The sequence below is a fragment of the Catharus ustulatus genome, chromosome 5 (assembly GCF_009819885.2).
Source record: "Catharus ustulatus isolate bCatUst1 chromosome 5, bCatUst1.pri.v2, whole genome shotgun sequence".
Lineage (NCBI taxonomy): Eukaryota > Metazoa > Chordata > Aves > Passeriformes > Turdidae > Catharus > Catharus ustulatus.
This window is the reverse complement of record NC_046225.1, coordinates 28,563,521-28,590,705: the sequence shown is the minus strand read 5'-3', so window position 1 is coordinate 28,590,705 and position 27,185 is coordinate 28,563,521. Positions and strand designations below refer to the sequence as shown.

At 44.8% G+C, this 27,185-nt stretch overlaps 2 protein-coding genes across 12 annotated transcripts in view; both read right to left on the bottom strand.

Annotated features, from left to right (window-relative positions):
* Nucleotides 1-22,699, bottom strand: part of ERI1 (exoribonuclease 1) — a 35,300-nt gene extending 12,601 nt beyond the window's left edge. For 2 of the 8 annotated variants that reach the window (XM_033060010.2, XM_033060009.2), the window contains exons 1-8: nucleotides 20,715-22,699; nucleotides 19,876-20,046; nucleotides 16,480-16,690; nucleotides 13,499-13,696; nucleotides 13,345-13,428; nucleotides 12,572-12,681; nucleotides 10,864-10,978; nucleotides 6,018-6,047 (exon numbers count right to left, since the gene is read on the bottom strand). In XM_033060010.2, the coding sequence (XP_032915901.1) occupies nucleotides 6,018-6,047; nucleotides 10,864-10,978; nucleotides 12,572-12,681; nucleotides 13,345-13,428; nucleotides 13,499-13,696; nucleotides 16,480-16,690; nucleotides 19,876-20,046; nucleotides 20,715-20,953 (1,158 nt within the window). In that variant the 5' untranslated portion in view covers nucleotides 20,954-22,699. Of the gene's footprint in view, nucleotides 1-177; nucleotides 1,837-6,017; nucleotides 6,048-6,725; nucleotides 9,660-9,996; nucleotides 10,150-10,863; nucleotides 10,979-12,571; nucleotides 12,682-13,344; nucleotides 13,429-13,498; nucleotides 13,697-16,479; nucleotides 16,691-19,875; nucleotides 20,052-20,714 lie in introns of those variants that run through there. The other 6 variants (XM_033060012.2, XR_004417937.2, XM_033060008.2 and 3 more) reach the window with 6 other exon arrangements.
* Nucleotides 19,907-27,185, bottom strand: part of MFHAS1 (multifunctional ROCO family signaling regulator 1) — a 44,381-nt gene continuing 37,102 nt past the window's right edge. The window contains exons 3-4 of one of the 4 annotated variants that reach the window (XR_006162985.1): nucleotides 26,659-26,878; nucleotides 19,907-20,051 (exon numbers count right to left, since the gene is read on the bottom strand). Coding sequence is in view for 1 of the 4 variants with exons in the window: in XM_033060007.2 (XP_032915898.1) it covers nucleotides 26,875-26,878 (4 nt within the window). In the remaining 3 variants the exon portion in view is untranslated. Of the gene's footprint in view, nucleotides 20,052-22,790; nucleotides 26,879-27,185 lie in introns of those variants that run through there. The other 3 variants (XR_004417935.2, XR_004417936.2, XM_033060007.2) reach the window with 3 other exon arrangements.

Here is a 27,185-nt window from a genome sequence, read left to right as displayed (position 1 = left end):
GGCAAAGATATGGGAATAGGAATAATAGTTCTTTACTAGGGAAAATTAAAATAAAAATACAGTATTATAAAAAAACAAACTCAAAACACTGACAGAGTCAGAATACAACCTGATACCCTGTCAGTCAAGGTGTTGGTAGCAGTTTAAATGGTGGCTGCAATTCTCCTGGAGTGACAGATGTGGTTTAGTTGAAGCAGTGGGTTTTAAGAAGCGTGCAGTTTTCCTCCTGAGGTCCAGTGATGATGTAGAAGGGCCTGTCTTCAAGAGCTCAGCCAAAATTACAACAGCAGTGCCACAGCATCTTCCTCTGGTGGTAACCTATACTAAAATGTTGAGAGGGAATGAGTTCAGGTTGTAACCTATACTAAAATGTTGAGAGGGAAAGAGTTCAGGTTCTGTCTACTGAAAAGAAACAGAAGAGGGTTTAGGGAAGACAGCAGCTGGGGAGACAAGGTAGCTGGTTTCCATTTCTAGCACTTTCCTTAATCATTGCATAAACTTGAAAAGCAATTTAATTCTAAGCCTGAATTTCCTCTTTAGAACAGGGCTAGTAACTTCCCTGTAAACCACTGTCAGTGTCAAAAACTCACTACACTTGTCCATTTCCTTAAAGCAACCACAGGGTTCAGCACATGCTTTGGGAGGTTGTATGTCTGACAGTGAGGAGATGCTTAACTATGGTAAGATGACATGGTCAGGACCACAGCATAGAGGAGTAGAGGAAGGAAGAGGTAAAATAAAAAGGAACATGCAGACATACAGACCACAGCTGGTACAGGACAGAGTGGAAAGCTTGACTAGAAAAGCAAAACAGGGACAGAAAGCAGACAGTTGTACTTCAAGGTATGTAGGTTATAGACATTTTGTCCTGCCAAAAAAACCCACAAGTGAACAAAGCAGTGGTTGTCTGCCAGGTTAGAAGTTAGGTAATGTGGATAGAGGACCAGAGGTTAGCTAGAATGCATGAAGACAATTCAGTCATTTCTACACATGCTCCAAAACTGAAAGATTAGGGGTGGGGGAAGCACTCGTAGAATCACAACTGCATATATGGCTCTAGAGCACAAGGAACTGGCTGAAATGCATGATAGGTTCAAGAAGGTTTTATATAATTAAAAAAAATATTCTGAGATGGCAGAAGAGGAGAAACAAATTGAAAGCTCCCCACAGCAATGGCCATGTGGCTGCAGCCACCAGCTCAGTTGTTAAGATGTGAAGACATTTCATATCCAGTATGAGCAAGTGGGACAAGCTTCCTTTATACCCAGCGGCACATAGCTAAGATCCATGCTCTTCATCCTTCAGACACAAAAGCTGATGTTTCCACCTCAGAGCATTTTGCTCACTACCACAGCTACCAAGAGGGTCTATGGTCTCTTCACTCAAAAAAGCAGCTCTACAGTTTTGAGCATGACTACCTTGGTTCAAGACAGAAGCTCGATCCAGAATGACACATCTGGTACAATGTCTATGGAAATGTTTCATGCACAGACTAAATGAGCCAAGCACAGAGGAGTTCATTCACTCTTTGCCAAATCCTGTCACTAAACAACAAAAGCTGTTGTGTGTGACAGTATCCACCAAGGTGGGGCACGTCTCTTGGCTGGAGGACAGCATGGCAGCATTTCTTTTTACTGCCTGAAAGGGAGTTAAATCATAGACTTTTACAATGATTATGTTTTCATAGTGGAAGAGCATTCATTGTCTGGGGATCATTAATTTTGGAAGTCTTGATCCAATACTTGCAGGGATATCACCATCTCCCAGACTAGAGTGGAAGAAAACTTCCTCCTGCTTTGTTAAAACCATATATAGACCTCTTCATCTTCCCAATCCCTGAAAAACAAAATTTTAAAGATTTTTATAAGTTATAAAACATACTATTTTCATCTTTAAAGACCAGCACGAAGTTCTCCATGCTGGAAGACTTATGACAATCTATCACAAAAATCAAAGACATTTGAGCAAGTTTATTTGCCTAATCTAGTAAAGCGTCATGCTACCTCCTCCACATGATGCTACACTTAGCAATGCAGCTCTAGTGCGGAAACAAACATCAATCAGACAAAGACCCATCACACATCTAATTTAATTGCCATTTAGTTTCAAAATGACCCTGTTCTTACCACGATTTTTAATTTCTAATGGTGGCAGCACTTCCAGTGATGTGCATGTGATAGCATGTATGAATGAAAGTACCATTAAACCATGAGAATTTGTCACAAGCTATTTGCCATGGCATGTGAAGTCAATAGATTCTCCATTTACTTATACTGTCTTCCCTATTGTTGGTGTCTGCTAAATGATTGCAGCAGTGTCGAGATTTTCATGGGTTTAGGTCTTCAAAGAGACAAGAGCAGTTGTTGGTTGCTGTAAAGTTGGCTACTGTAGAAGCACATCAGTCTCAAAGCCAAAGGGTTCAGATTATCAAAGTCCGTGTTAAAACTACTTGGCATAGAATCCCAAGCAGAAGCAAGAGCAGAAGCTGGTATAGAGTCCTGAGCAGAGGAAGAAGCAGCAGCTCTCTGGTACAGAGTTCCAGACAGAGGCAGTAGTTCCCTGGTGTTTCTTCCTCTCCTCTTCTTGTTCTTCCTTTTCTTCCTGTTCTTCCATGTGTGGTGGCAGTGATGATGATGGTGGAGGATAGAGGATGCCTTTTCCACCCCAATACAGGGAATTTTTATTCGTAAATCATCCCATGAGCTAAAACTACAAACCTAAAACATTTCTTCTAAACCTATTAGAATCCTAGTTCTACAATACGAAAGTGATGTTAATTCTCACACGACTTACACATATAGCTTTATCTAGTCACACAAATGGTTCTATCTGTTCTATCTAAAAAATGTAAGCAATGTTCTTACTATGTTTTCATTATGTCTGGGATTAAGTTTTTTGACTTTTACCGAAGCTTAAACTTTACACTACTTTCTAGGGTTTTTTACTCTCTTAAGGCACTTAAAGCATATTCTTACTTATTTAAAACTTAGACTTCTACTTCATGTCTATGTAACTTAATAATATTTCTACTCACTTAAAACTAAACCTTACACTTCTATTTCATGTCTGTGTGGCTTAATATTTTTTAATCTCTCTAAAAACTTGAATTAAATCCCTATATTCTGTTCTCTCTCTGAGGGACTCAGAGAGGCTTCTGTTTTACACACGCCAACACACTAGCATTCAGGAACCCCAACACCACACTCCACAAGGCAGTAGTCCCTGATCCGATAAGGTTTCTATAAAACCTGTTTATAACAGCGAGGCCAGCAGTGCAGACAGGATTACAGCAGAGTACAGCTGCTTCCAGACATGGCTTGTTAGAAAATCAGTACAAGTAGGGTCAGAGAAGGACTATTTCATGTATGCAAAATAAGCAAGAACAAGAAGTGAACCAGCAAATTTCAGAGAAGCCAGCCTCCAAAACCAAAAAATGTTGTTTTTGAGAAGGGTCCACAGAAGAAACATGCCCACGTAATTCTGCAGATTAACAGGGCAAAAAACAAAGCTTCAGCATAGCTGAAGAAAATGGCTCCCAGAGATCTGCAGCACACTAACAGATAGGCTTTGCAGGCACCACCACAATTCCCTCTGATGCAGGAAGCCTGATTTCTGTTTCAGCTGTGCCCTTCCCAGGCTTCTCAACTCAAATAAATGCTCCTTATCATCAGGTCTGTCTGTTTACTGAAGACTGCCAAGAGTGGTGTAACCCAGATTGTGTTTAAACACAGCCAAGCTCTGCACAGTAGCAATTAGTCACTCTCTCTGGACATGTTGCTTGGCATACCAAAGAGCCTGTTGTCAAAGTTCAGATGTATCGGACACTCAGGCTATATGGACAGGTAGCATCTGGCCTAGACTGCCTAAATCAACTAGTAAAATGTCATTTCTCCCTTTGTTTTAGTCCTCTGTCATCTTAGTCCCTATATGTATGAACAGAATGAATTACAAACATAGGAGTGTTTTCAAGTGAGCAAAGGAGGGCACACTGAGTCTCACAGCTGGCTGCTACACCTGTCTTTAAATTACACATAAAGTGCTTTCATGCTGCACAGAGCATAAGTATTCAACTACTTATCAATTCAAGCTAGGAATTAATATGAAATAGATTTGTTCAACATGGGATTCTCTGGGAAGGTATGTCATGCTTCACAGCCCATGTCCTGCATGCTACTCCAAACCTGAACCACAATGAAGCAATTCCTGCTTTTTGGGACATCTCTGGCTTATAGAGATCCATTTGGCTACATATGCACTTTAAAAATTAACATTGCTGAAACAGGACACATAAACAAAGGAGGTCAGAATCACCTGCAAGTACTTTACTAATGCAAGACCACTACTATCATTCACTTCAAACAGCAAAACATCACAATTAGCACTAATTTAGCAGGAAAATAGGCAAAACCCCCCACTATGCTATATCTGCAAGCAGCATCCCAAGATTTACAATTAAGATGTGCAGTCATGACCACACCAAATTTAGATCACAGGAGCAGAACATGGTGCTACCCATGGGCACTCCTGAACTGAGTGGCCACACAGAAGACACATGCCTGAGCTAAGGAATCACATCCCTAATCAGAACACACGCAGAGGTCAGCTGTGCCATAAAGAGTCTTGTCATTCACTTGAAAAATACTTTCTTCCTTGTGGGGCCACTTTAGTGCAAAGCAGGCACACTTCTTTAGTTTAAAGAGCACATCCCTTAAGCTGCTTCAGGTTTTCCTCCCATAATACCAAGTCCTCCAATTAAAAAAGGGCAAAAGCCAGTTAACATTAGAGGCTGTGAACGTAGAAGGAACTCATGAAAGAAGCAACTGCTCAACCTCCAAAGCCTTGTCAGCATGTATACTTGTAGATCGATCAGTACCCCATTTTCTGTTGGAGAAAGGTGTTCTAGAACGAAGTGTTAGCCTGCTCCCAGCCATGGCTCTTCAGCTGAGACCACAGCTCAGAACAATGTAAAGCAGAAGCATGTACTGACCACACCAGGCTATTTTATGTATATCCAGCTGGGGAATCTTCCTGGTGAGCTGTCACTGCCACCCCATGGGGCTGCCAAACATCAAGTCCTTGCGTTGAGGGTTGTTTTTTTCTTTTTTTTTTTTCCCTCTCCTGCTAAGATGGCTAGTGATAGGGGCATGGAGAGGCTCCCTGTCCCTTTTCGGAGTTTCTCTCGAAGGCCGAGGTGAGGGGAAGAGGGGGAACACTGCGAGATCAGGGGCAGGTAAAGGAGAGGGGTGGGCAGTTGCTTGTGCTCTTGCTTGTTTGGCTCGGAGAAAGGTGGCTACTGGAAAACCTCACTCTGCCATCCTCTGCTGTGGGACCCTGCAACCCCCCTGCTTGGACATTTTCCTGCTTCAGCCTGCCACCTCCACACATCCTGTTGGAGCACCGGGACCGACACTGCCCCAAGATCCGTAAGCTGCATCTCTCCTCCACCCTTCCCATTCGGGACACCGTCGCCTTCATCCCCCACAGCGCCTCTGCAGCCACAAGGGATCACCGCATCTCCCCCTGCTCACCGGGAGCTGGTCAGCACTGCCTGCCAGCTGTGATGGTAACTGCACCACAGGGGAAAGGTGTCCACAACTGAAAGAAATGTTACTGGATTCCTGTTCTGTTGTTAATTTTGTAGTTGCTGTTGTTTTGTTTGCCTTGTTATATACACATATATATGTATCAGTAAAGAACTGTTATTCCTATCCCCATATCTTTGCCTGAGAGCCCCCTTAATTCCAAAATTGTAATAATTTGGAGGGAGGGGGTTTACATTCTCCATTTTAAAGAGAGGCTTCTGCCTTTCTTAACAGACACCTGTCCTCCAAACTAGGACACCTTGAAAGGAGGCTGGAATGGTCTTGCAGCAGAATGATGTTCTATACATTTGGCCCATTTCAAAAGCTTGCTGTCAGTAACTGGGTCTCCTCTATCCTCTATACACACATAAGACTTCCAATTTCTTTATAAAGGGCCTGTTGGTTGTTATTAGAAAGAACATGCACAGATCTTACCTGGCACAAATTTCTCTCCCGAAGAGACAACTGTTCAATAGAGGAAGAAGAAGGGAAAAGGAGGAATTAAAAACAGCTGTGGGAAGTGTAGGGTGAGAGAAATAAAAACCACTGCTTCCTCAAGGTGACTGAAGAGCAGTCAAGACCTGCAGGGAATTGCCGAGAACTGTCCAAAGGCATGAGAATGTAAGGTGAACTGAGGTTTTTACTTATTTCCACTGCTATGAACAGCCCCCTCCTCATTGCAATGTTAATTTCCAACAAAATACAGAAACAACTACAACTTGTTAGACCAAATTATTAAATTACCTTACTATTAGACAAGGCCAGACAGAAGCAGTTTCTGTGGACAGCTCACCTGCTGTGAGTGGCCCCTGTAGCCACACTTCACAAGGAGTTAATGGGAGGCTATGAACTGTCATGACCTCTCTTTCCCATTTCCTCAAGTATTTGCTCACTGAGATAGCTAGGCTATTGCCATTTAACCTGTCTGAGAAACCTTTTTTCCTAACATAACCCCAAGACTCTGTGAATGCCTTTCATGTTTATATAAATATATATTAAGAAATTTACTTGAAAGTACTCATGTTGAAATTAGTCTGCAGACCCTTTGGTTAAAGTTGCCACTGTTCCACAAATGCTGTCTGCAGTAGTAGAATTGCTCATGTATAGCTCCAGAAATGTGAAATAAAAAGCAAGAACAAACACTCTTACTCGATCATCAAGGCAGTAATGTCTGCATGCTTTTTTCTGCATAAATAATTGGATTGTTTTTTACATAGTTGTCAATTAATTTTTCCAGCATGGGATGACTCCTCTAATAAATTAAAATATTCATTACAGCACATGCTCTCAGCAAGCTTCTTTGGATGAACAAATGAGATCAACCTGAAAAAACACTGTTTGACTGAATATGAGCATCACTAATAAAATCACCAAACTATATTTTTTTTCTTTAAGTGTATCCTTCCCCTGTGGTATGAAGTATCCAGGAAAATTTATCTCATCACTGAGTGTTGCGAACAAGTCACATGCATGGGATTAAAAGCCACCCAGCCATAGCAATGTTGCTGGTTCACAAGAGAAGACAAATCACGAGTTGAGCTGATGCCGAGACTTCCAAGACTGTTGAAATCATCTCATGCTTTACAGACCAAATTCAGTACCTGACATGTTTAAAAATATGAAATTACTTTAATAAGCTTGTTTACATCTCAAACAAATCAGCAAACGTTAAAATTCACTTCATCTCAACACCACAGAATCAAATATTCTGTGAAAATACACCTTACAATTTGACATTAATCCAACAGATAAAATAGTATCTGGAATGATTCTACTGATTTCTGCAGCTCACTGATAAAAAACATCCCAACCTACTCAAGTAGTATACAGAAAACTATTACGACTTAACCCTTATCTCAAAACATCTTTTTGAAGTTACTTAGCAAAAATAAACAACTCTGTATTTAAAATAATTGATGTACAATTACAACAGCTCTTATGCAACCTGTAGTATAATCTGCAACAAATAAAAGTTTCTTATTTGACTATGAGCCTGGTTCCAGACCTGTAAATAAAGACTAGTAATAAAGTCTCTGGCTGCCATCATGCCCATGGGAGATCTGCTGAAATAGACTTAATTGCATCACAGAAACTTGCACAACAGTAACTCAGATACAAAAAAAGTAAATTACCATGATACTTCAGAAAAAGACGATACTACAGTCACGATAGTGAAAAGCACATTGATAAGAATTTGTATAAAATATGGGCTGACAGATAAATGGTATTTTAGGAGAAAACATATCAGAGATCTGTATTTTACTGTGTGAAAATCCATCATGTATGGCTACAAAAGGAAAAACAACTGTAAAGTTCAACAAGAGAATAACGATCTGCTTTCAAGGGGGAAAAAAAACTAAAAAACAAACAAAAAAAAAGTCACTGGGAAGCTGTTATGACTGTCCAAATCTGTAACTCAAGAAAGAAATCATATGAAGCAACTGAGAATTGACTAATATTTCTCCCTCCTGCATGAATTTAAAGTGGAAGTTTTCACAGTTCCATTGAGGAGGTTTAACAGTTGGAAGAGTAAAGTGGGGCTGGGAAGTTTGATTAGCCAAACAGTCAATGTTCTTAACAAAGTTATTAATTGGTTATTTTGTGTGCTAGGTAGTATAAAGGGTGAACTGTAACACAGGGATAGCAAATGTTTTTGGGTTTTTTTTTAACTTAAGAGTAACCTAAATACATTATTCCACTTTTCAGAACAAGCCCTTCTAATGCAAAGTTGATCACATTAATGGTGCACTTTGTAACAGCCCTTGGAGACAAAGCAAATTAATACTTTGGCCTCTTTTGACTATCATCTTATCTGAGGCCTGGGGTGAAAGCACAAGTTGATAGTAATTAGCTGTGGCCTTCAATAATAAAATTACATTAATATTCCAATGTTAGATTTTCTAATAAAGGCATAGCTTCATGGTGTCAGAGGCACAAGAAGATACCAAAAATAGTTGAACATGTCATTAGCCATGATTGAGAAGCTTCCTGTTTTATGTAACAATCACAGAGCATGAAATTTTGCCAACCTGGCATGTTCTAAACTTACTTTTACTTCACTCACTTTTAAGACCAAATGGCTGGTAGTGTCCAAAAACATTAAATGAAGAAAGGTATGCAGGAATAGGAGATGGGATCCTTAAAGTGAAAATCTGAGGAACATTCCCTTTTGAAACACACGTTAGAAGAATACTGCCATACTACATTAATGAAATTTTTATTCAACACCCAGCTTTCATTTGATGGGGAAGCAGACAAACATATCCCTTAAAGAAGAACCCAAAACAACAGCAGTACATCTACTGCTTTAGAAGTGGTGAATGCGCACCCATTTCTCCTAGACTTCGTAAAAACCAAAAAAATTGGTAGGAGTGCCTTATCAGGAAGGGTGAGCCCAACCACCGCTCTTTCAGTTATTCCAGGAATAGCTTATTTGTGTGCAATGAATAAGCAGATGCTAGATATCATTGGAGTACATCACAGTGAACAAATACTGCCCAAATGCTGGGGGAGAACAGCAGCACACAAGCCCAATCCCTCTTAGCAAGTGTTCAAATTACACATTCTTAAAAGCTTAAAACTTTGTCTGGATTCCAGATATCAACCTTACTGCTAGCAAAGCTGGAAAACAACAACAGAAGTCATCAGTACAAAAAGAAATTGCAGTAAGAGGTTTCAAAGAACAAACAGCTCCTCTTTATTTCAACAGAGATGATTAGTGAAGGTCCTTTAGGATTCTGCATGACAGACATGCTGGCAGAAGTGGCCATTTAATAAAATCTGGAGTCTTTAGAGGATATCTGAGGACAGCTCCTGAGAGAGAACCCTGAACTGCTAGTTTCTGTAGCGAGGCATCTGAGGAGCAGGGGCTCCCTCTAAGGGGACTGAGGAGGAGACTGTCATCAGCTGTCCACCGTGAATTCTCTCATTCACGCGCAGGTCACAGCCATCCTGCAGCATCCTTATAGCTATCCTTGCAATGTTTTTAGAGTCATCAAGTCCACTGTGAGGTCTCCCATCATAATTCATGCCCAGATTTTCAAGCATGATTGTCAGCTTGGTCTGGTTCCTAGGAACCTGATGGAGAAAGCGAGTAACATTCAAGGTTAAGGTTTGGTACCAAGTCTTTTTAATCTAACATGGGGCAGTAGAAACACATTAAGATTTTAAGCCTACTAAAGTCACATACTACTTTCATATTGCATTCTGTCAGATCGCTAACCATTTAACTTCAAAGCACCTTGATGAGACAGACTCTCATTTCTACATAGGAGACATAGTAAACAGGAGTTTGTCTAGACCTGGGATCATGTCAAGAGCCTCTTACCAGCACCAGCTCAAGGTACACTCGTGCTGGCAAGGGTGGAAGCCATTGTCTAGGCAAGTTTTACCATATTTATAAAAAACAAATTACCATCCACAGTGGCATTGCAGAGGGAATCCAAGTTTGGTTTTCCTTTTAAATTTAAGTGATTAAAGAAGCACCAGGCTCCTCACTCTCACTGACATCAAGATCCTGGATGCCTTCAACCTTCACAGGATGAGATCAGCAACACGTGCAGCAGCCCTGTAATATTTGCCCAGCACAAAGTAAAGCTCTTTCCTTATTATATGTCGATCTCTCTTTTATCTTTATATTTAATATGAAAAAGCTCTTCAAAAGAAGACCATTAGCTAGGCTGAAATCCCTTTTGAAAAAGTATTTTAGTCTAGGCTGATTGGGAATTTGCTACAATCTCCAATAAATCATTTTATGGTAGTCTGACAAAAAGCAGTAATAAGGTCTAGCACTGAACTCAGTATTAATTTTCTCTTGATAACTTGATTCAACTGTAGATACATTCTCATCTTTCTCTGACCCCATTACACTGTCAAAAGTCAAGATTATATGAGGGTAGTGGTGAAAACTAGTTTTGTAGTGCATTGAATGAAAACAGGAAAAAAAATTTGAAAAATCAAGACAGTAGTTTCAGCTGAACTGCTTCAAGATATACCAGTCCTCTTAGATTGAGTGTAACATTTTTAGACAATCCTTCAAGGAGCACAATCTGACTCTTAAAAAACAAGATTAAAATCAAAATTCAGTAGATGATATCATCTTCCATTAGTGAAGTGAGATCTGTAAATGAAATACATTTGAAAAACAGGTAACAGGCAACTAGTTTAAGTACTATACAGTACTATAGTTTTATACTACACAAGTAGAGATGACAAGTACAACAGGACATTCTAGACTTTTAAACCAAATTTTCCTGTAAGAGACACAGCAATTTGTACAAACCTTGTAGAAGTTCCCATAGGATTTGCGAATATTGATCCACTTTTTGGCAAAAGAAGGGTATTTGATACGGCTAATACGGCACTGGATGTTCAAAAATTTACTCATATCCCAAGATCTTAAAAAATCAAAAGAGGAAAAAAAAGAGTCATATATAATCCTGTGTTCTTCAAATTGCAGTTGTAGAACTAAAAGCTGCCTTGTCTCTGGGGATCAGTAGAACGAAAATTGTTTAGGAAAAGCTCACTTGCTATAGGCATGGTAAAGAATTTTTTATATGAATTTGTTAATCATGGAGAAAAAAAAATAATGACAGGAGCAAGACTTTCACCAGGATGGTTTCAGGTCCACAACAGTTAAGACAAAAAAATAGCACACCAACTACTCTACCTACCACATCAACACTGAAAACTACCAATAAATTAGATGCTTACACAGCCTTCGGTGAAGCAAGTGATACCTTAAAACTTCCTGATTATTTGGGTATGCATTTATCTCTCTACTTCAGGTAGGTTATTGAAACTAGACTGTGGCTAGCTTTATGAGAAACCAGATCTCTATGAAAATGTGAAGAAATTATAATCCTATTTATTTAGCAGCCCACCTTCCTGAAGGAAACCATCCTAACAAGTTTGTAAGCTGCAAGTTAAAGTAAAGCTTTTTTTTCCCCATCTCTTCTAGCTGTTTATACAATCTCAACTACACAACAGAGATTTCAATGCATCTATTTTCCTTGAGGAATTTCACTGGGGGGAATTCCAGACACATTTAGGCCCAATAATATAACCAGTCCTGCATCAGGTTTGCTTTAGCATTTTCATTTTTTAAATTCACTGTTACTTCCAAAGATAGCAATGTAATTACAGGTTAAAAATTACAAATTACAGAGTGTTATTTTCAGGTATTATGTGCTACATATAAATGGAGAATTACAGCAACAACGAATGATAAACGCTTCAGCATTACAGTAATTTCACGACTATAAGGCGCACCCTTTTGACTAAAATTTTGATCGAAACCTGGAAGTGCGATTTATAATCTGATGCGCCTTATATATGGACAAAGTTTGGAAATTAGCCAACCCAGAAGTGTGAGCCGCAAGCTGAGTTGTGAGAGCTGCGTGCTGCGAGAGCCACGCCAGCCATGAGAGCCGCACCAGCTGCACACTGTGAGAGCCGTGCCAGCCAGCGCCTGGGGCGGGCAGGAGTGCTGGGGCCTGCAGCACAGGGAGGGTGCCTGGGGCTGTGTTTAAAGGCTACGTCGATCCATGAAAAATGTTTTGAAATTGAGCACCTGCCAGTAAACCCTGCGATCGCGAGATTCCGTTACTAATTCGTTACTTTGTTGTGCAAGGATCCTCATTGAAAAAAAATAAAAAGTGCACCTTATAGTCCGGTGTGCCTTATATATGGACAAAGTTTGGAAATTTGCTGACACTCGGAAGTGCACCTTATAATCCGGTGCACCTTATAGTCGTGAAATTACTGTATTTTATTGCATACAGACAACAAGGAAAGAAATAGCACCATCTGATGGATTTAAGCTTCATTTTGAATAGTTCAGTTTAGCTTTACCAATTTTATCAAAAGCTTCCATTAAAATAAAACCAGCAAAATGGCAGTGGTCCTGATCCATCTTTAGCAATGCTCTCACAAATATTAAACATGGTTTTGCAGTTTTAGATTGTGCTGAAGGGTAAATAAGGACATACCCATCAGTCAAGACAGAATAGCTATACTTTGTTCCCAGTTCTCGTTGTCTCATCCACTCTATGGCATTCTGCAGAACTTGAGGAAAAATATCAGCTTTATCAACAATGTCCTAAGAGAACAAAAAAACAAAACAAAAAACGAAAACAAAAAACCAAAAACCAACAAAGTAAGGAACATTTTTTCATTAAAAAATCCCCCACCATTAAGTGTATAAACTGTATTGGTATATGGCAATTAAAAAGTTGGTTTCATCAAAATCTTTACAAAACCAGATTACACATTAACAGATGACTGGACAGGTTTTTCTAAACTGAAAAAACAGCACCACAAAAGCACCACTACAAGAACCAATCTCCTAATAGCTTCTGTAAAGGTAACAAGGTTAGTCAGCAGTTGAACTTGGATTAAAACCTGCAAGGTTTTTCCCATGCTCCTTTTTAAGTCACTTACCACAAGCCATTGCCATCCTAAGACTCTATAAACTCTTCAGAATAAAAATCTTAGGAGAGGAGCTGATGCAATTAAAAAGGTGCTTTGTTGTAGTAAAGATTAAATTTCTCCATATAAATTAAAAAGAGAATACTTTTCCCCACAAAATTTAGTGAAATCAGCTCTGTGATAATTGGGAGAGGGAAAAAACAAGGATTAAGATAATAGGCCTTATAGAAAAATAACCATGAAAGACTATCATTTAAGGTTACCAGTCTGAGAACATCAATATCACATCCCTTTTTTTCCTATTTCTTCATGAAGAAACAAAAGTGCAAATTACCTGGGTTATTCCTGTCAGACTGATGCAGAAGTCTGAAAGCTTGGGATTAATCTCTGGCTTCACGTATTGCTGAAAGGTGTCCTCCTGTAACAGTAGAATCAATTGCTCAGCTGCAGCACACTGTGAAGCCTGCAAGGCAACTTATCTGGCTCACCTGCAGCCCAAAGGCAACACCAGCTACTTGTCCTGCTGCAGGCAAAAAGGAGTGTGCAACTCCTGAGCCCGTGTGAGCCTCCTGATTAGCCATCATCAGATACCTAATGGGATAGATAGCTTTCCAACCAGAACATGGCCTTCCTCTCAGCCAGCAGGCACCAAAGAGTTGAAATGTGGATGTAAGAGGGAAAAACGACTGCAAAAAAGCAGAGGATTTGGGAAGAGAGTAAGGAAAAAAGAAGTGAGAGGCATGAGCAAAACCTTTGTGGCTTTTTAGGTGGCATCTCTAAAGGTTCACCTGCAATTCAAGGAAAGTAACTGGCTGAACATCTCAGAAGCTTCAGGCAAGTCCTATACCTCTGGATGCCAGTCAGGCAGAGACAAACAAAACCGCACTCTGGGAAACTGAGCAATACAAGAGTGAAGACTGAAGGCAAGTTTAATGGAAAAAAGAAAGCCCCAAATCCCTGCTGTTATACAAAATCTTTTGGGTAGACAAAATAAAAACAACAAAAAAAACCCACTCTGACAGCAATAAAAACAGTCCTGGTAATCTGCACAATCATTTTTCTGCTGTTAAGTCATACATGCAGTCATACTTTATTGTAGCATCACAATCATTACTGGAAATCCTCTTCCCATTAAGAGTTCTTCATAAATGAGCCATTAGTCAGAGGTTTGCGTACAGTAATTTCACCATTACAAGCCACACCTGATTATAAGTTGCAGGTCTGGGTGTCGGCAACGTTTAGGTCTTTGTCCATATATAAGTTGCACCGGATTGTCAGCCGCACTTTCGTTCGCAGCGAGGATCCACATGCAACTTTCACAAAGTTGCCAATTAGTAACAGAATCGCGTGATCACGGGGTTTACTGGCTTGGCCCTGCTCAGGGTGGCCGCCAGGGAGCAGCCCCGGCCCCACTTGCCGCTGCCACCAGGAAGAGGGAGAGCAGCATTCCCGACCACTGCTGCCGGGAAGCGGGAGAGGGGCGTCGTGGCTAATGCTGCCGGGAAGAGGGAGAGCGGCATGCCCGGGCACTGCTTCTGGGAAGAGGGAGAGTGGCATGCTCAGCCGGTGCCACCGGGAAGCGGGAGAGGAGTGTGCCCGGTTGGTGCCACTGGGAAGAGGGAGGGGGCGTCTCCGGCTAATGCCGCCGGGAAGAGGGAGAGCAGCGTGCCCGACTAATGCCGCCGGGAAGAGAGAGAGCAGCGTGCTGGCCGGTGCCGCCGGGAAGCGGAAGAGCGGTGTCCCCGGCCAATGCCGCTGGGAAGCAGGCGAGCAGCGTGCCCAGCCAGCGCCACTGGGAAACGGGGGAGCGGTGTGCCTGGTCAATGCCACTGGGAAGAGGGAGAGCGGCTTGCACAGCCGGTGCCGCCGGGAAGAGGGAGAGCGGCGTGCCCGGCTGCTGCGCTGCCACTGCCCCACCGCCTGGGGTCGGGCAAGTTCCGGCTCGGGGTTGCTTCTGGCTCAGACTTCCGGCTTCGGAAATTTCCAAAATTTGTTCATATATAAGCCACTCCTGAATGTAGGCCGCATTTCCGGTTTGGGAGCAAAATTTTAGTCAAAATAGTGCGGCTTATAATCGTGAAATTACTGTACATCCTCTGTTTCACTGTGTCACTCAATTTCAGTTAAGGAGTGGGTAGTTTATCCTGAAAGAAAGTTGTACTGGAACAGAGCACTTGAGGTTATCAAATGCCTGCTAAGTATGTTAAAAATCAGGTTATACAGCTGTCAGTTTGTTGGGTACAATGTGGAAACAGCTAAGCCTGACAAGAAGTGGAATTCTCTTTCAACTTCACTTTCTAGACCTCTGCATTAGTGTCTTCTAGATTGCCTCTAGATCAGGATCACAGAAATTCATCATTTTTGATTATGATGAATCCCTTAAGTCCTAGAAATAGATTTTTTTAAAGCAGGGAAAGAAAGGGCAGGTGGGAACATACACAGAAAATCAAGAAATTCTTATCAGTAGGGGGAATTGACAGCAGGATAATGATCTACTTGGATAATCATTTGGTAAATGCTTTCAGAAGAGAAAGTTTTGTTTATACTTAAGAGCCACAGAAGATAAGCCCTTATTAAAAAAGTACAGTAACTTCATGACTATAAGGCACACTGGATTGTAAGGTGCACCTCTGGGAGTCGGCAAATTTCGCAACTGTACATTATATAAGGTGCATCAGACTGTAAGGTGCACTTTTTTTGCCGAGAAGATCCGTGCCGCGCACAACGAAGTAACGAATTAGTAACAGAATCCCGTGATTGTGGAGTTTACTGGCAGGTGCTCAATTTGTAAACATTTTTCATAGATTGGTGTAGCCTTTAAACGCAGCCCCAAGTGTCCTCCCTGTGCGCGGGCCCTGGCACTCCCAACCGCCCCTGGCTGGTGAGGAGGGGCTTGGGGCGGCTGCGGTTCATGGCTGCTGCGGTTTGGGGTGGCTTGGGGCTGCTGCGGCTCAGGGAGGCCACAGTTCACACCTCGGGGTTGCTGTGGTTCAGGGCGGCTCAGGGATGCCATGGCTCGCAGTGGTTTGGGACTGCCCAGGGCTTGGGGCGGCGCAGGGTTGCCCGCTCCCTCCCTCCCCGTGCAGCTCCTGCCGGGCGGGGGTTGCCCGGTCCCACCCACCCTGCGTGGCTCCTGCCGGGCGGGGGTTGCCCGCTCCTGCCCACCCTGCGTGGCTCCTGCTGGCCAGGGTCTGCCCGGGGGCCGCCTGCTCCTGCCCCCGCTCCCGGCTTGCACTTCCAGGTTGGCAAATTTCGCAACTTTGTACATTATATAAGGAGCACCAGATTATAAGGCGCACTCCGGTTTCGGACCAAAATTTTAGTCAAAAGGGTGCACCTTATAGTCGTGAAATTACTGTACACTGTTTGTAATGAAGTTCAACATCTGCTTAGAAACTAATCTAGGCAAGTTGATGCAAACGAGTTACTTCAAAGAACAGCATACCAACACAGCCATTAGATCACTTACTATTTCCAGGGTACGTGTGTTTACTAAGACAACAGGAAATTCAATTATTTCATGTACAAATTCAGGTGGGTTTCCTTCTTCACATGTTGCTTCAAAGTCAACAACACATATGTAGTCATAGCAGCTGTCTCCATTAGTGGATTCCTTCTGCATTAGCTTCTGTTTCTTGTAATAGTTTTTCAATCTCTTTTTCAGTACATCTTTCACTCCTCTGAAGAAATAGGAAAAGTGGTACACTTGTTTAATTATTTCCTTGTTGTAGAACTGAAGCTATATTTAACATTTGAAAGTTCACCACTTATTAACCTGAACACCAGCACTTCTGAAGTCTAAACTCCACTTTACCACAGAAGAGCATCATCCCCATTATTTACACTACATTACATCCCATTTTCTGGGAAAACACAGAAGCTGTGATACCTTCCACAATACAATACTAGGGATAGACTGGGAAGCATGGCACAGAGACACTCTGCAGTCACTTCTACTTCAGCAAGACTTGGTATCCAAAGCCTTTCCAAAGCTCAAGTCTTTGTAGATTACTCCTGGTTGACCTCTGGCCCTGGAAGAAGTACTGCTTCACCTGTATTCCTCTGTGCCCTCTATCTGAAGTGTTTAATGCCTGAGGCCTTTCTGCATCAGTGGCATAGATAACACAGAATCCATCTTAAACGTCCACATTTTACATTTTTTCAATTTAAATTTAAAATTGAGCTTGAATAACTCAAATAAAATAAAGTATTTGAGTTGTCAGAAAAACCTCCTGGTCAAGATCCTGGTTTTCGGGAGGTTCACAATGGTAAGTGATTAAAGTTACTTACTGTGTCCTTTTAATACAAACATTATGAGCGCATATGCCAGAACTACCATGTACCAAACCAGAGCTGAATAAATGAGGATAATTTACCCTTTTAAGGAAGTTATTTTCAAAATTATTCACGACAAATGAAATTACAGAAGCTGTAAGAGATAGATGTAGCTGTAAGAGACACACGTAGCAAGTGGTATTATTAGAAAAGCAGCCCACTGATCCACAAAGAATTGAAATCAAATGACTAAACATGTACTTGAGAACATCAGCTGCTTCTGCAGAGATAACTCTTCTTCACTCTGGTTTATTGACCTAATTTAAGTCAATGACCAGTTCATTAAAAATTGAAACAGTATGGGAGCTGATGGAGGGGGAAATTACTTCTTTCTTCACTAAACTTACAAAAAAAAGTTGAAAAAAGGAAACAATTGACTATCACAACAACCTCAAAGGAAAGGATGGTGTGTGGTAATCTGCTCAATTCTCTACATTAGAACTGATGCACTATTTGTTTATAGATAAGACATATTCTGACTTATTTGAATATACCGACAAAAGAAGCCTAGCTCAGGTAAAAGAAAAATTTTAAGCTTTCAGCATTTACAACTAAATTTAAAAACTCATATAGAGAATTTATAATCTAAGAGAAGGCCACAAACATATCATACACTATTTGAATTCTGCTTTCAATTTTTAAATCAGAGTAACAGTTAAACAGCTATAGAAATCTAATGTTTTACCAAAAAAAAAAGCAACTCCCTACTACTTCCTCATTCCTGCTGCCTACAGAAACAACACACTGTTTTTCTCATCTGATCGTCTTCACAGTATCTCAAGTTTGCCTGGCCACAGAGTTATTTGTCTCACAGGTCATTTCCAGTACAGAAGGAACTACACTATACTCCCTTGTTTCTGCCCCAGCAAGCACAAATCCAGCTTATAATACATTCATTTTTTCACATTTTTCTAGCACACGTATTCAGAGTTGCAAACTCTCCATCTAAAGGTACTTGTCTTCTACATTGATTACAGTAATTTCACGAATACAAGCCGCACCAATTTGACCAAAATTTTGGTGGAAACCCGGAAGTGCGGCTAATATTCCGGGGCGGCTAATCTATTAACAAAATTCTAAAAGCTGCCAACACGGAAGTGAGAGCCCGCGGCAGCCCCAAGCCAAGCTGGAGCCCGGCCGGCCCCGGCAGAGGTGGGAAAGCCTGACAGAGGCGGGGCCAGCAGTGTGGGGGGCGGGCGGCAGAGCCTGAGCCAGCAGGGCGGGGCAGGGAGGGCGGCAGAGCCTGAGCCAGCAGGGCGGGGGAGCCCGGGAGAACTGGGGCTAGCAGCGCAGGGGAGCATGGCAGAAGCAGGAAGGCCGGCGGGTGGGGCTGCCTGGCAGCGGGGGAAGCCCAGCATAATCGGGGCCAGCAGCGTGGGGGAGCCCGGCGTTGCGGGGGCCCGCAGTGCCGGCCAGGGCGAGGAAACGCGGCGGCGGTGCAGACGGGAGGGGGCGGCCGGCGAGCCTGGTGGCGGCGGCGGCGGCCCTGCCGGCGGGGCGAGCGAAAGCGGCGCTCGCGAAAGCGCCGCCGCGAGCCGCGAACCGCGAGCCGCGAAAGCGCCGCCGCGAGCCGCGAACCGCGAGCTGCGAGCCGCGAGCCGCGAGCCGCGAACCGCGAGCCGCGAGCCGCGAACCGCGAGCCGCGAGCCGCGAGCCGCGAGCCGCGAACCGCGAGCCGCGAAAGCGCCGCGGGGCGGGCGCGGCGCTCGCGAGGCGCGGCGCGGGGCGAGCGAAAGCGGCAGCGGGGCGGACGGCGAGCCCGGCGGCGGCAGCCCTGCCAGCCGGGCGAGCGAACGCGGCAGCGGGGCGGTGCTGACGGGAGAGGGGGGCCAGCGAGCCCGGCGGCGGCGGCAGCACCACCCGGCCAGCCCCGCCGAGCCGTGGCGCTGAGCTGGGCCACCCGGCCCCGTCGGCAACCATGAGCGGGCCGAGCCTGCCTGGCCCCGCCCCGAGCCAGTAAAGCCCGCTATGCCGCGATCCTGTTACTAATTGGCCAATTTGTGAAAGCTGCGCACGGATTCTCGCGACGAACGAAAGTGCGGCTAATATTCGGGGTGCGGCTTATCTATTGACAAAGACAGCAACATTGTCGAGGCACCGGGGGTGCGGCTTATAATCCGTGCGGCTTGTATTCGTGAAACTACTGTAAATCTTGAGCCCATCACCAGTTTGTAGCAAGTATCAGATCTGTACTGGTACAGTAAATAAAAATATGGATGTTCTGAAGCAAGTTGCTATATGATGAAAGTCTGCAGCACCACCTGAGAACCACTGCAGCTCTTCTTTCCCTCCTGACCAAAAAGTGATGAGAAGTACCTTACAATACCTTTCATTTCTCTGGGTTGAGACAGCACACATTAGGCAGTATGCATTAAACCTATAACAAAAGCTGCTGCAAAATTGCACATAAAACAATTGGTGTCTGGTGCTGTGTCTGCTTTTCACTTTGTGCTGAGGTTTTAAACTTTAAAATAATCATCCCTCATGACTCTACTGCTCTCAAAGACAAATCAGTATGTTTACAAATAACCTGGTTTCAAGTTTGAACTCTTCGAGTTTACTTCTGAGCTCTTCTCTGGTCATTCTGTTGATACAACCATTGGTTATAGCAATTTCTTTGTAAATTGGATCACTGAAGTCGTTCAAACTGGCAGCTGAGGTTTTGCCATTAGTTTCTTGATCACTGATCCTACAATGCTGCCTACCCTAGAAAAAAGAGAAAACAGGAAGTCATTTAAGAAGGTCAAAACAAGATGTTTGAGCATTTCACAGCTCGTTTTGGCACCAGAACGCAGTAAAGCATCACACTGTTACACTTGTGATCAGACTGAGTGAAGTTAGATACGCAACAAAATCAATACCGAAGCCTGCTCTGAAGCATTGTTTTCCTAAACAGCAACAAACAGAATAAAGGGACACTAATGCACGTGTCTAGAGCCACGCCGAACAGCAGCTCTCGCAGACAAAACTTGAATACGCAACCTAATCTCATGAGGAAGAGTTCTCTGGTGCAAACGAGCAAAGCCTTCACGACCAGCGAGATTTCTTTCGACGACTGAATTAAACAGAATCTACACCGACTGGGACACGCGGGCCGGTGCCCAATTCGTGCAAGATAAACAAAGCAATAAACAAGAGGAACAACTACGTGCACTTCCGTTCCCGACCGCTGCTCGCGGCCTCGGGCGGGCTCGTGGCAACAGCGGCGCCCCTCGGGAGGCCGAGACCTGGGCGGCCCCGGGGCAGGGCCGGGCGGGCCGAGGCCCGAGGCGGACGGGCAGCCGGGCCGTCCTGGGCGAGCAGGCTAGGGGCCGCCTCCTCGGGCCAGCATTGCTCGGCCGCACAGCCCCTACAGCCCCACGCACTCACCGGCGGGCAGGCTGCGGGAACAGCCGCCGCCTCATACCGGGCGGCGGGCTGGCGGGCGTCTTTCTGTTCCTCCATGGTGGCGCCGGGAACCGGAGGAGGGGACGGTGGCCCGTTGGAGGCGGGAGAGCGCGAAGCCTGCCCCTGGGCGGAGCAACGGCCCCGCCACCGCCGTCGCCCTCGTGCGGCTCCGCGAGACCCGAGCAGCTGCGGCTGCGGCTCCCGGCGTTACCCTCTGGCATCTAACACTGTGGTGGGTATATGCCACGCGTGCCCGGGCCGCCTCATCCCGGCTGTCCTGCCAGCCGTCGGCCTTGCCCCTCTGCAGCAGCACTGCCGCCCCCTGCGCTTGCCTCAGCCTTCCTGGGCTTCTGCCCAGCAGTCCCCCGGGGTTTGGGATCACGACAGCTCTCTGAAAGCTCTCTCCGTGCTACGGGAAACACACAGTGGGAAGACACCTCATTTATGCCTCCATCCGCCTTCTCATGTCACTGACTTTGCACAGAGCAAGCGAAACACGCACACCCGTGGCATGTTGGGTGCCAGGTCGCAGACAATCAGAAAGATGCAGTTGACCCCCCATGCCTGCTATTCCCCATATCCCTTAATCCAAAGTCAGCAAGCAGGGTGAGGTAGATGGCACCAGAGAGCTCTTTGGATCTTCTTGGCCAGGAGGTGAAGGCAAAGCGGTGAAGTCTCTCTATCCATCACAGGTCAGTTTTATCTTCCACTGGTGCTTCCCACAGTCCTGAAATGCAGTCCATTATCCCTCAGGGATGGAGGCCAATGTACTGTATTGGCACCCAACTAATGCAGCCATGCTGATACCTCCGCATGGGCCAGCCACTAAACAGTCCAGAATCTCCTCTCTGCCCTGTTGTGGCTGGGGCCCCAGCACCCACCCTCAGTCAAGCCTCCTGTCTCACGCTGGCACACCAGCATCTCCTTCCCTAGACCTGCTGCGCAGCATTTGTCATCTTCGGTGGGTGTGCCACAGACATCCATCTCATCTTCTCCACATTGAGTGATGACAGAAGTGAGACAACACACAAGTGCTTGGGGCTATGTGCACATCCTGGTTTTGGCTAGAAGAGCTACGTTTCTTAGAGGCTGCTGCAGTGCTGTGTTTTTTGGATTTAGTATGAGAGTAAGCAACAACTAATTCATCAGTGTATTATCTACAATATTCTAAGTCAAGGCCTTTCAGTTTCTTGTGCTCTGCCAGTGAGAAGGTACATAAGTTGGCAGGAAGCATGGTCAGCACAGCTGACCTGAACTGGCCAAAGGGATATTCCATACCAGGGAACATTGTGCCCAGTATATAAATGGAGGGAAGAGGAGTTAACTGGGCACTGCTGCTACTCATCCCTCATCACTGGGGGAGGGGCTGGACATCAATCCAGCCAGTGACATCAGTTCAATGATGAGTAACTGTATTGTGCATCACTTGTCTTTCTTAGGTTTTATTCCTCTTTCATTGCAATTACTATCATTCGTATTATTATATTTACTTTGCTTCCCATTGTTAAACTGCTTTTAACCCATGGGTTTTACTTTTTTTCCTATTTTCCTTCTCACCAGGAGGTGGTGGTGAGTGAACAGCTGTGATGATGCTTAGTTGCCAGAGGGGCTTAAACTGCAGCAGTGGGAAGGGATTTGCTCCTATTTTTAATTCACTTTCCTGGTGCTGCCAGAAATGCCTCTGTTGCCAAGCAGAAGACCGCCTGCCTTACTACGCTGCCTCCAAAACCTGCTCTGAATACGAGCAGGGAACCAAACCTTCCACAAATGCAAACAACATGGTACCAATGAGAACCAGTGAGCTGACCTCACAAACTTATAAAATACCTTAAAAGGTAGTGGGGAAAAAGACTGTTCCCCAGAAATCACCTGCCTTGCTAGAGTGGGCAGTGGTTCACAGATACTAAATAAGGGGCTCCATGCTCATATTCACTCAATGGCAAATCTCTTTGTGACTTTGCTACAGTACAGATCTACAACTAGGTGCAGACCCTTCCAGAGCTAGAGCCCAAGGAGGTGCTACAAGAGGAAAAACAAATCACACAGCCAGGACTCTCCTGGAGATTGAGATCACTTTTATTTTCAGTCATTTTGGTGAGGATGTGTGGGCAAGCGTGAGTGTGGTGCATGTATGTCTGGGCATGCACGTGTGTGTCCACAGAGTCCTGCCCAGTGATATAGATTATATGAATACCTGCAATTACAGTCCATGAACTGAGCCATGAAGCATGTGATGAGTACTACACTGAAGCCCACTAGCTTGCCTCTTCTTGTGTTTACTGCAGTGCAGCATCTCCACCTCCTGGCACTGCTGTTCCAAGGATGCCAGCCCAAGATCCCATCCAAAGGGTGCAAGAGGAACAGAGCTCCAGGACCTGTCTCTGCAGGAGTGAGTTAGTGGATTTTCATCTCACTTAGTGAGTTCCTAAGTAACATTTGCAGTTCGCTTTGACACAACCGAATCTAACTCCTCACAGTGAGGAGCCTCAACTGCTTTGACAAACTTTAACTGCCTCAGAGATACAACGGGGAAGAGAACAGGGATCCCACATAAGCTCCAGTGCTACAGCACAGCCAAGTTCCTGGGAAAGCAGCACCCAAATATACTACTGAGTTATACAGCCACCATGAAACTGTGGCATTGGGGATGCTGCAAGGGAGATGACCCATGCTTCTGCAGCTCCCAGTCTCTTCTATCTGATCTGGGAGACCATATGGCAGGGTACATCCCAAACTGTAAATCCCAAAGGCTCTATTTCAGTCTAACTTTTTAAAGCTGAATCCACCAAGCTCAGAGCAAAGACAATGCATAAAGAACAGCATTGCCATGAAAGGAGACTAGTAAAGGCATCCTGGCCTTGTGGCAGACTAACAACAATTTTACTTTTTTTTTTTTGCTTATAGCACAGTTAAAACGAGGTGTCCCATCACCCAGGACCCTCTGCAGTTGCCAGAAGTCTCCAAGTATTCCTGTAAGCCCTAAAATTACCTAGATGTGCAGCATTACCCTTTGCGCTCACTCTCACTCACGTCTACATATTTGTATGCTGCTTAGGGACATGCAATTCCTCACAAACCCAGAAGAAGGCAAAGCTGCTATCCCGGGAGTTTCACTTGGACGGTTGCAAGTTTGAATTCCAGGTTTTGCTTCGGAACATAACACAAGGTACTCCAGGACATCTTCCAGCTGCTGAAAATCCTGGCGTGCAAAGCAGCTCACTAGCTCTGCTTCCAAACCTGTCTGAACCAGTTTCAGCAGGAAATCAAAAACCAGTCAAGCAAGGGGTCTGCAAGCCAGTAAGCAAAACCAGTACAATCGCCTTGAGTGAAGTAGGCATCTAGGAGATTGCCAGGAGATTCTCCTTCTATTCCAAAGGAGTTAAATTCATTGTCAGTTCCACAGGGAGACAGCTGATGCCCCAGTTCTTTCTGACCTCTTTATAATACATCTTCAGTAAAGACTGCAGAGTGCTCCACAGAGGCCTTAGAAATTACTAACAGTTTGGTAACTCTCCAAGCAGGGATGAGAACAGGAACATAATACATACTCTGAACTCAGGTATCTGCTGTTAGGGCACTGCATTCAAGCTCTCTTTCCTTGTGGCTTGATTAATGAAAAATTACAGATACTTCAAAAATACAGGGCCCTCTTTCCTGGGGCTCAGGGATATTAAATGGGGTCTGAGGCAGGAGCTCAGTAAAGGGATGCTGTATGAGGATCTCAGAGTGCATCCTTCAAAGACAAAATCAAAAGTACTATGAGCCGCTTGGTTTGGTTCTCCTACATGGATCTTCCACCTGGCAACTGCAAAGGGGAGATATTTCTGAACTGCATAGAAAATTAAATGGCTTTTGCCTATTTTAAAAATTTGGATGAAAACACAGTTATACTACTTACTAAACAGTGGGTGGATGAACAATCACCATTTTGTATTAAACAGACCCAACTAGATCGATCTCCATACTGCCACACTCCCAGCATTACAGCTTCAGTGCACAGCAGCAGCCTGAGTGCCTGCAAAGGCCAAGGAGTGCTCCCACGGAGGTGGCACACCCTGGCAGGAGGGCTACGGTCCCAAGGAGCAGGCTGTAAGACGTCTGCTCTGTCCTCGCACTCCTTCAGTGCTCACACATCCCAGACCAGATGGGTACACTGGGAAACAGGCCTCCAGCTGGAAAAGGATTCCAGTTTGTGGTTTCTTTACAATGTGGTTTCCACGCAACTTCACAGCAACAAATCGCTAGTTTCTTCCTATGGAGAATGGAAAGAGAGATGAGTAGCAGCAAAACAGGAGAAGGCTGCCCAGCATGGGAGGTGACATAGGGAATGCTCTAACACAAGTCTTCCCTGTACCAGGCATGTTTCATGGGCAGCAAGACTCAGGACAAGGGAGTTTCCTAGCATTATTCCTAAGCACCATTCAAAGATCTCATCTCCCTTTCATCTCCTCCAGCCACCACAATTTTGAGTCTCCAGCTTATCCACAGCAACACAATCAATGATTCTCCCTGATATAAGGTTCATTGCCAGAGGTAGCAGGTCAACACATGAAATCTGAACCCAAGCTACACTCCCAAGGGAATTACATCCTGAAGGGACTGGAAGCTGACTGAGCCGCCAGCTTTTATTTGACAGCTTTTCCCCCTGAAGTAAGGTACATGGCTTGATTTCTTCTACCTGGTCTCTGGATCTCCTGCTGAAGTAGATTCAGCCCTGCTTTCCCAGCATTAAGTTCTTGCTAGTGGGAAGATTTACAGCCTTGCACATAAGGCTGGCATTTGAAGGATCAGAAACCAGGGGAGTATCATCTATGCAGCAGCAGCAGGTCCCAACAGAACACATCATTGTCTTGCAGTTGTTGTAGGCTCAGCCCAGCTCACATCCTGGTGGGCATTGCCTGCTGACTTGTACCACGCATCCCAGGTCTGCCATCGCAGCCCAAACAGTTAAGAGCTGTATATTAACAGAAGTACTTTAAGTTCCTCATCTCTCAGACCTCCCCAAGCATCTGATGAAGGGATCCTGGCTCTGGAAATGCCTGCCTCCTATTGATTTACACGAAATAAATATTTGCATAGAGCAGGACTCAGCACAGTTATCAGGGCTCAGCTGCAGGGCACAATCTAACAGCAACATCTTAGAAGTCCTCAAAGCCACATAGCTGGGGAGAAACCAGAACTTTGGTGCCAGTGTTTAGCCTACTCCTTCCCACATCTGGAGAGGGCAAATGGCTGCTCATGAAGCATGGCTGCCAGGGTCAGCCCAGTTTGTACCACACAGCCAGACTGTTCATCAGATCTCTGCACAAAGTTACCTGGGTAGCTTTCCTAGGAGGATGACAAAGTACTAGATTTTTAGTGCTCTAGTGCACACAATGCACGCAGAGTACCACAATGGCAGTACCAAAGCATCCAGACATGGCAGACCAGCAGTTGTTCAGGGATAATGGTAACACTAGGGATAAGAACTAGCATATGCCAGAGGCACACTGCACTGCATAAGCACAGCACATCCTCACCATTTCATGGCACAATGTATGTGAACACACAGGGCAGGAAATGTGTCCCAGCCTGCTTCTCTGCCAGCCTCTGCTCAAGATTGCTGCACGGGACACAGCCAGCTGTTTTGTGGTGGAACAATTTTAAAGGTTTCACAGTACCAACCCGCTCCCTGGCAAAGCCTTGGCCAACTGCCACAAAACTCACTTGTCCAGGAACAAATCCAGGGAATCCCACTACAGCTAATTTCAAGAGACTCTCCTCCAAGCAGGTCTGAAATGAAGGGTATACCAAGAACATTTCTACATTCATCATGAGATCCAAATGGGTTTTCAACACCTGATCAGTGGGTCCACAGAAACCTATTTCCAGTACTTTCTCTCTGGCCAGCAGCCCTGCCATCTGCAGCAATCATTTTCCTTCACACCTTGTCATCCCCAACCTCCAGATGACTTCATCCACTCTAGCCATGAGGCCCCCATCTGGGAGGTGCCCCTGCCCCACAGCATTTCTTCCAGGGTCTAAAGTCCAAAGTCCCATTGATCCCTGTCAGCATCAACTCCACAACTGGAAAGACGGGAGTACTGCAGAGCATCAGCCATGTTCTGCCCAGTGGAAAACCTTCGGCAGCAGCAGTGACGGTTTATCTGGAAGAGGAAAGGATAAAGAAAAAGTAATATAGCAGGGTTCAAAGTGCTTGTGATGAATGACCTAAGACACATACAGTAATTTCACGACCATAAGGCGCACCGGACTATAAGGCGCACTTTTTTTTTGCAGCGAGGATCCGCCCCCAGCTCCCCACACGCAGTTGCTGGTTGAGGCCCCGCCTCCACCCGGCAGCCATGGGTCCCCGGGCCTGCCTGTACCCGGCGGGGCCGGGGCATGCCTGCCACCTCTCAGCATCGCCTCCCCGGGGCCGGGCTATGCCTGCCAATGCTCCGTGCCGCCTCC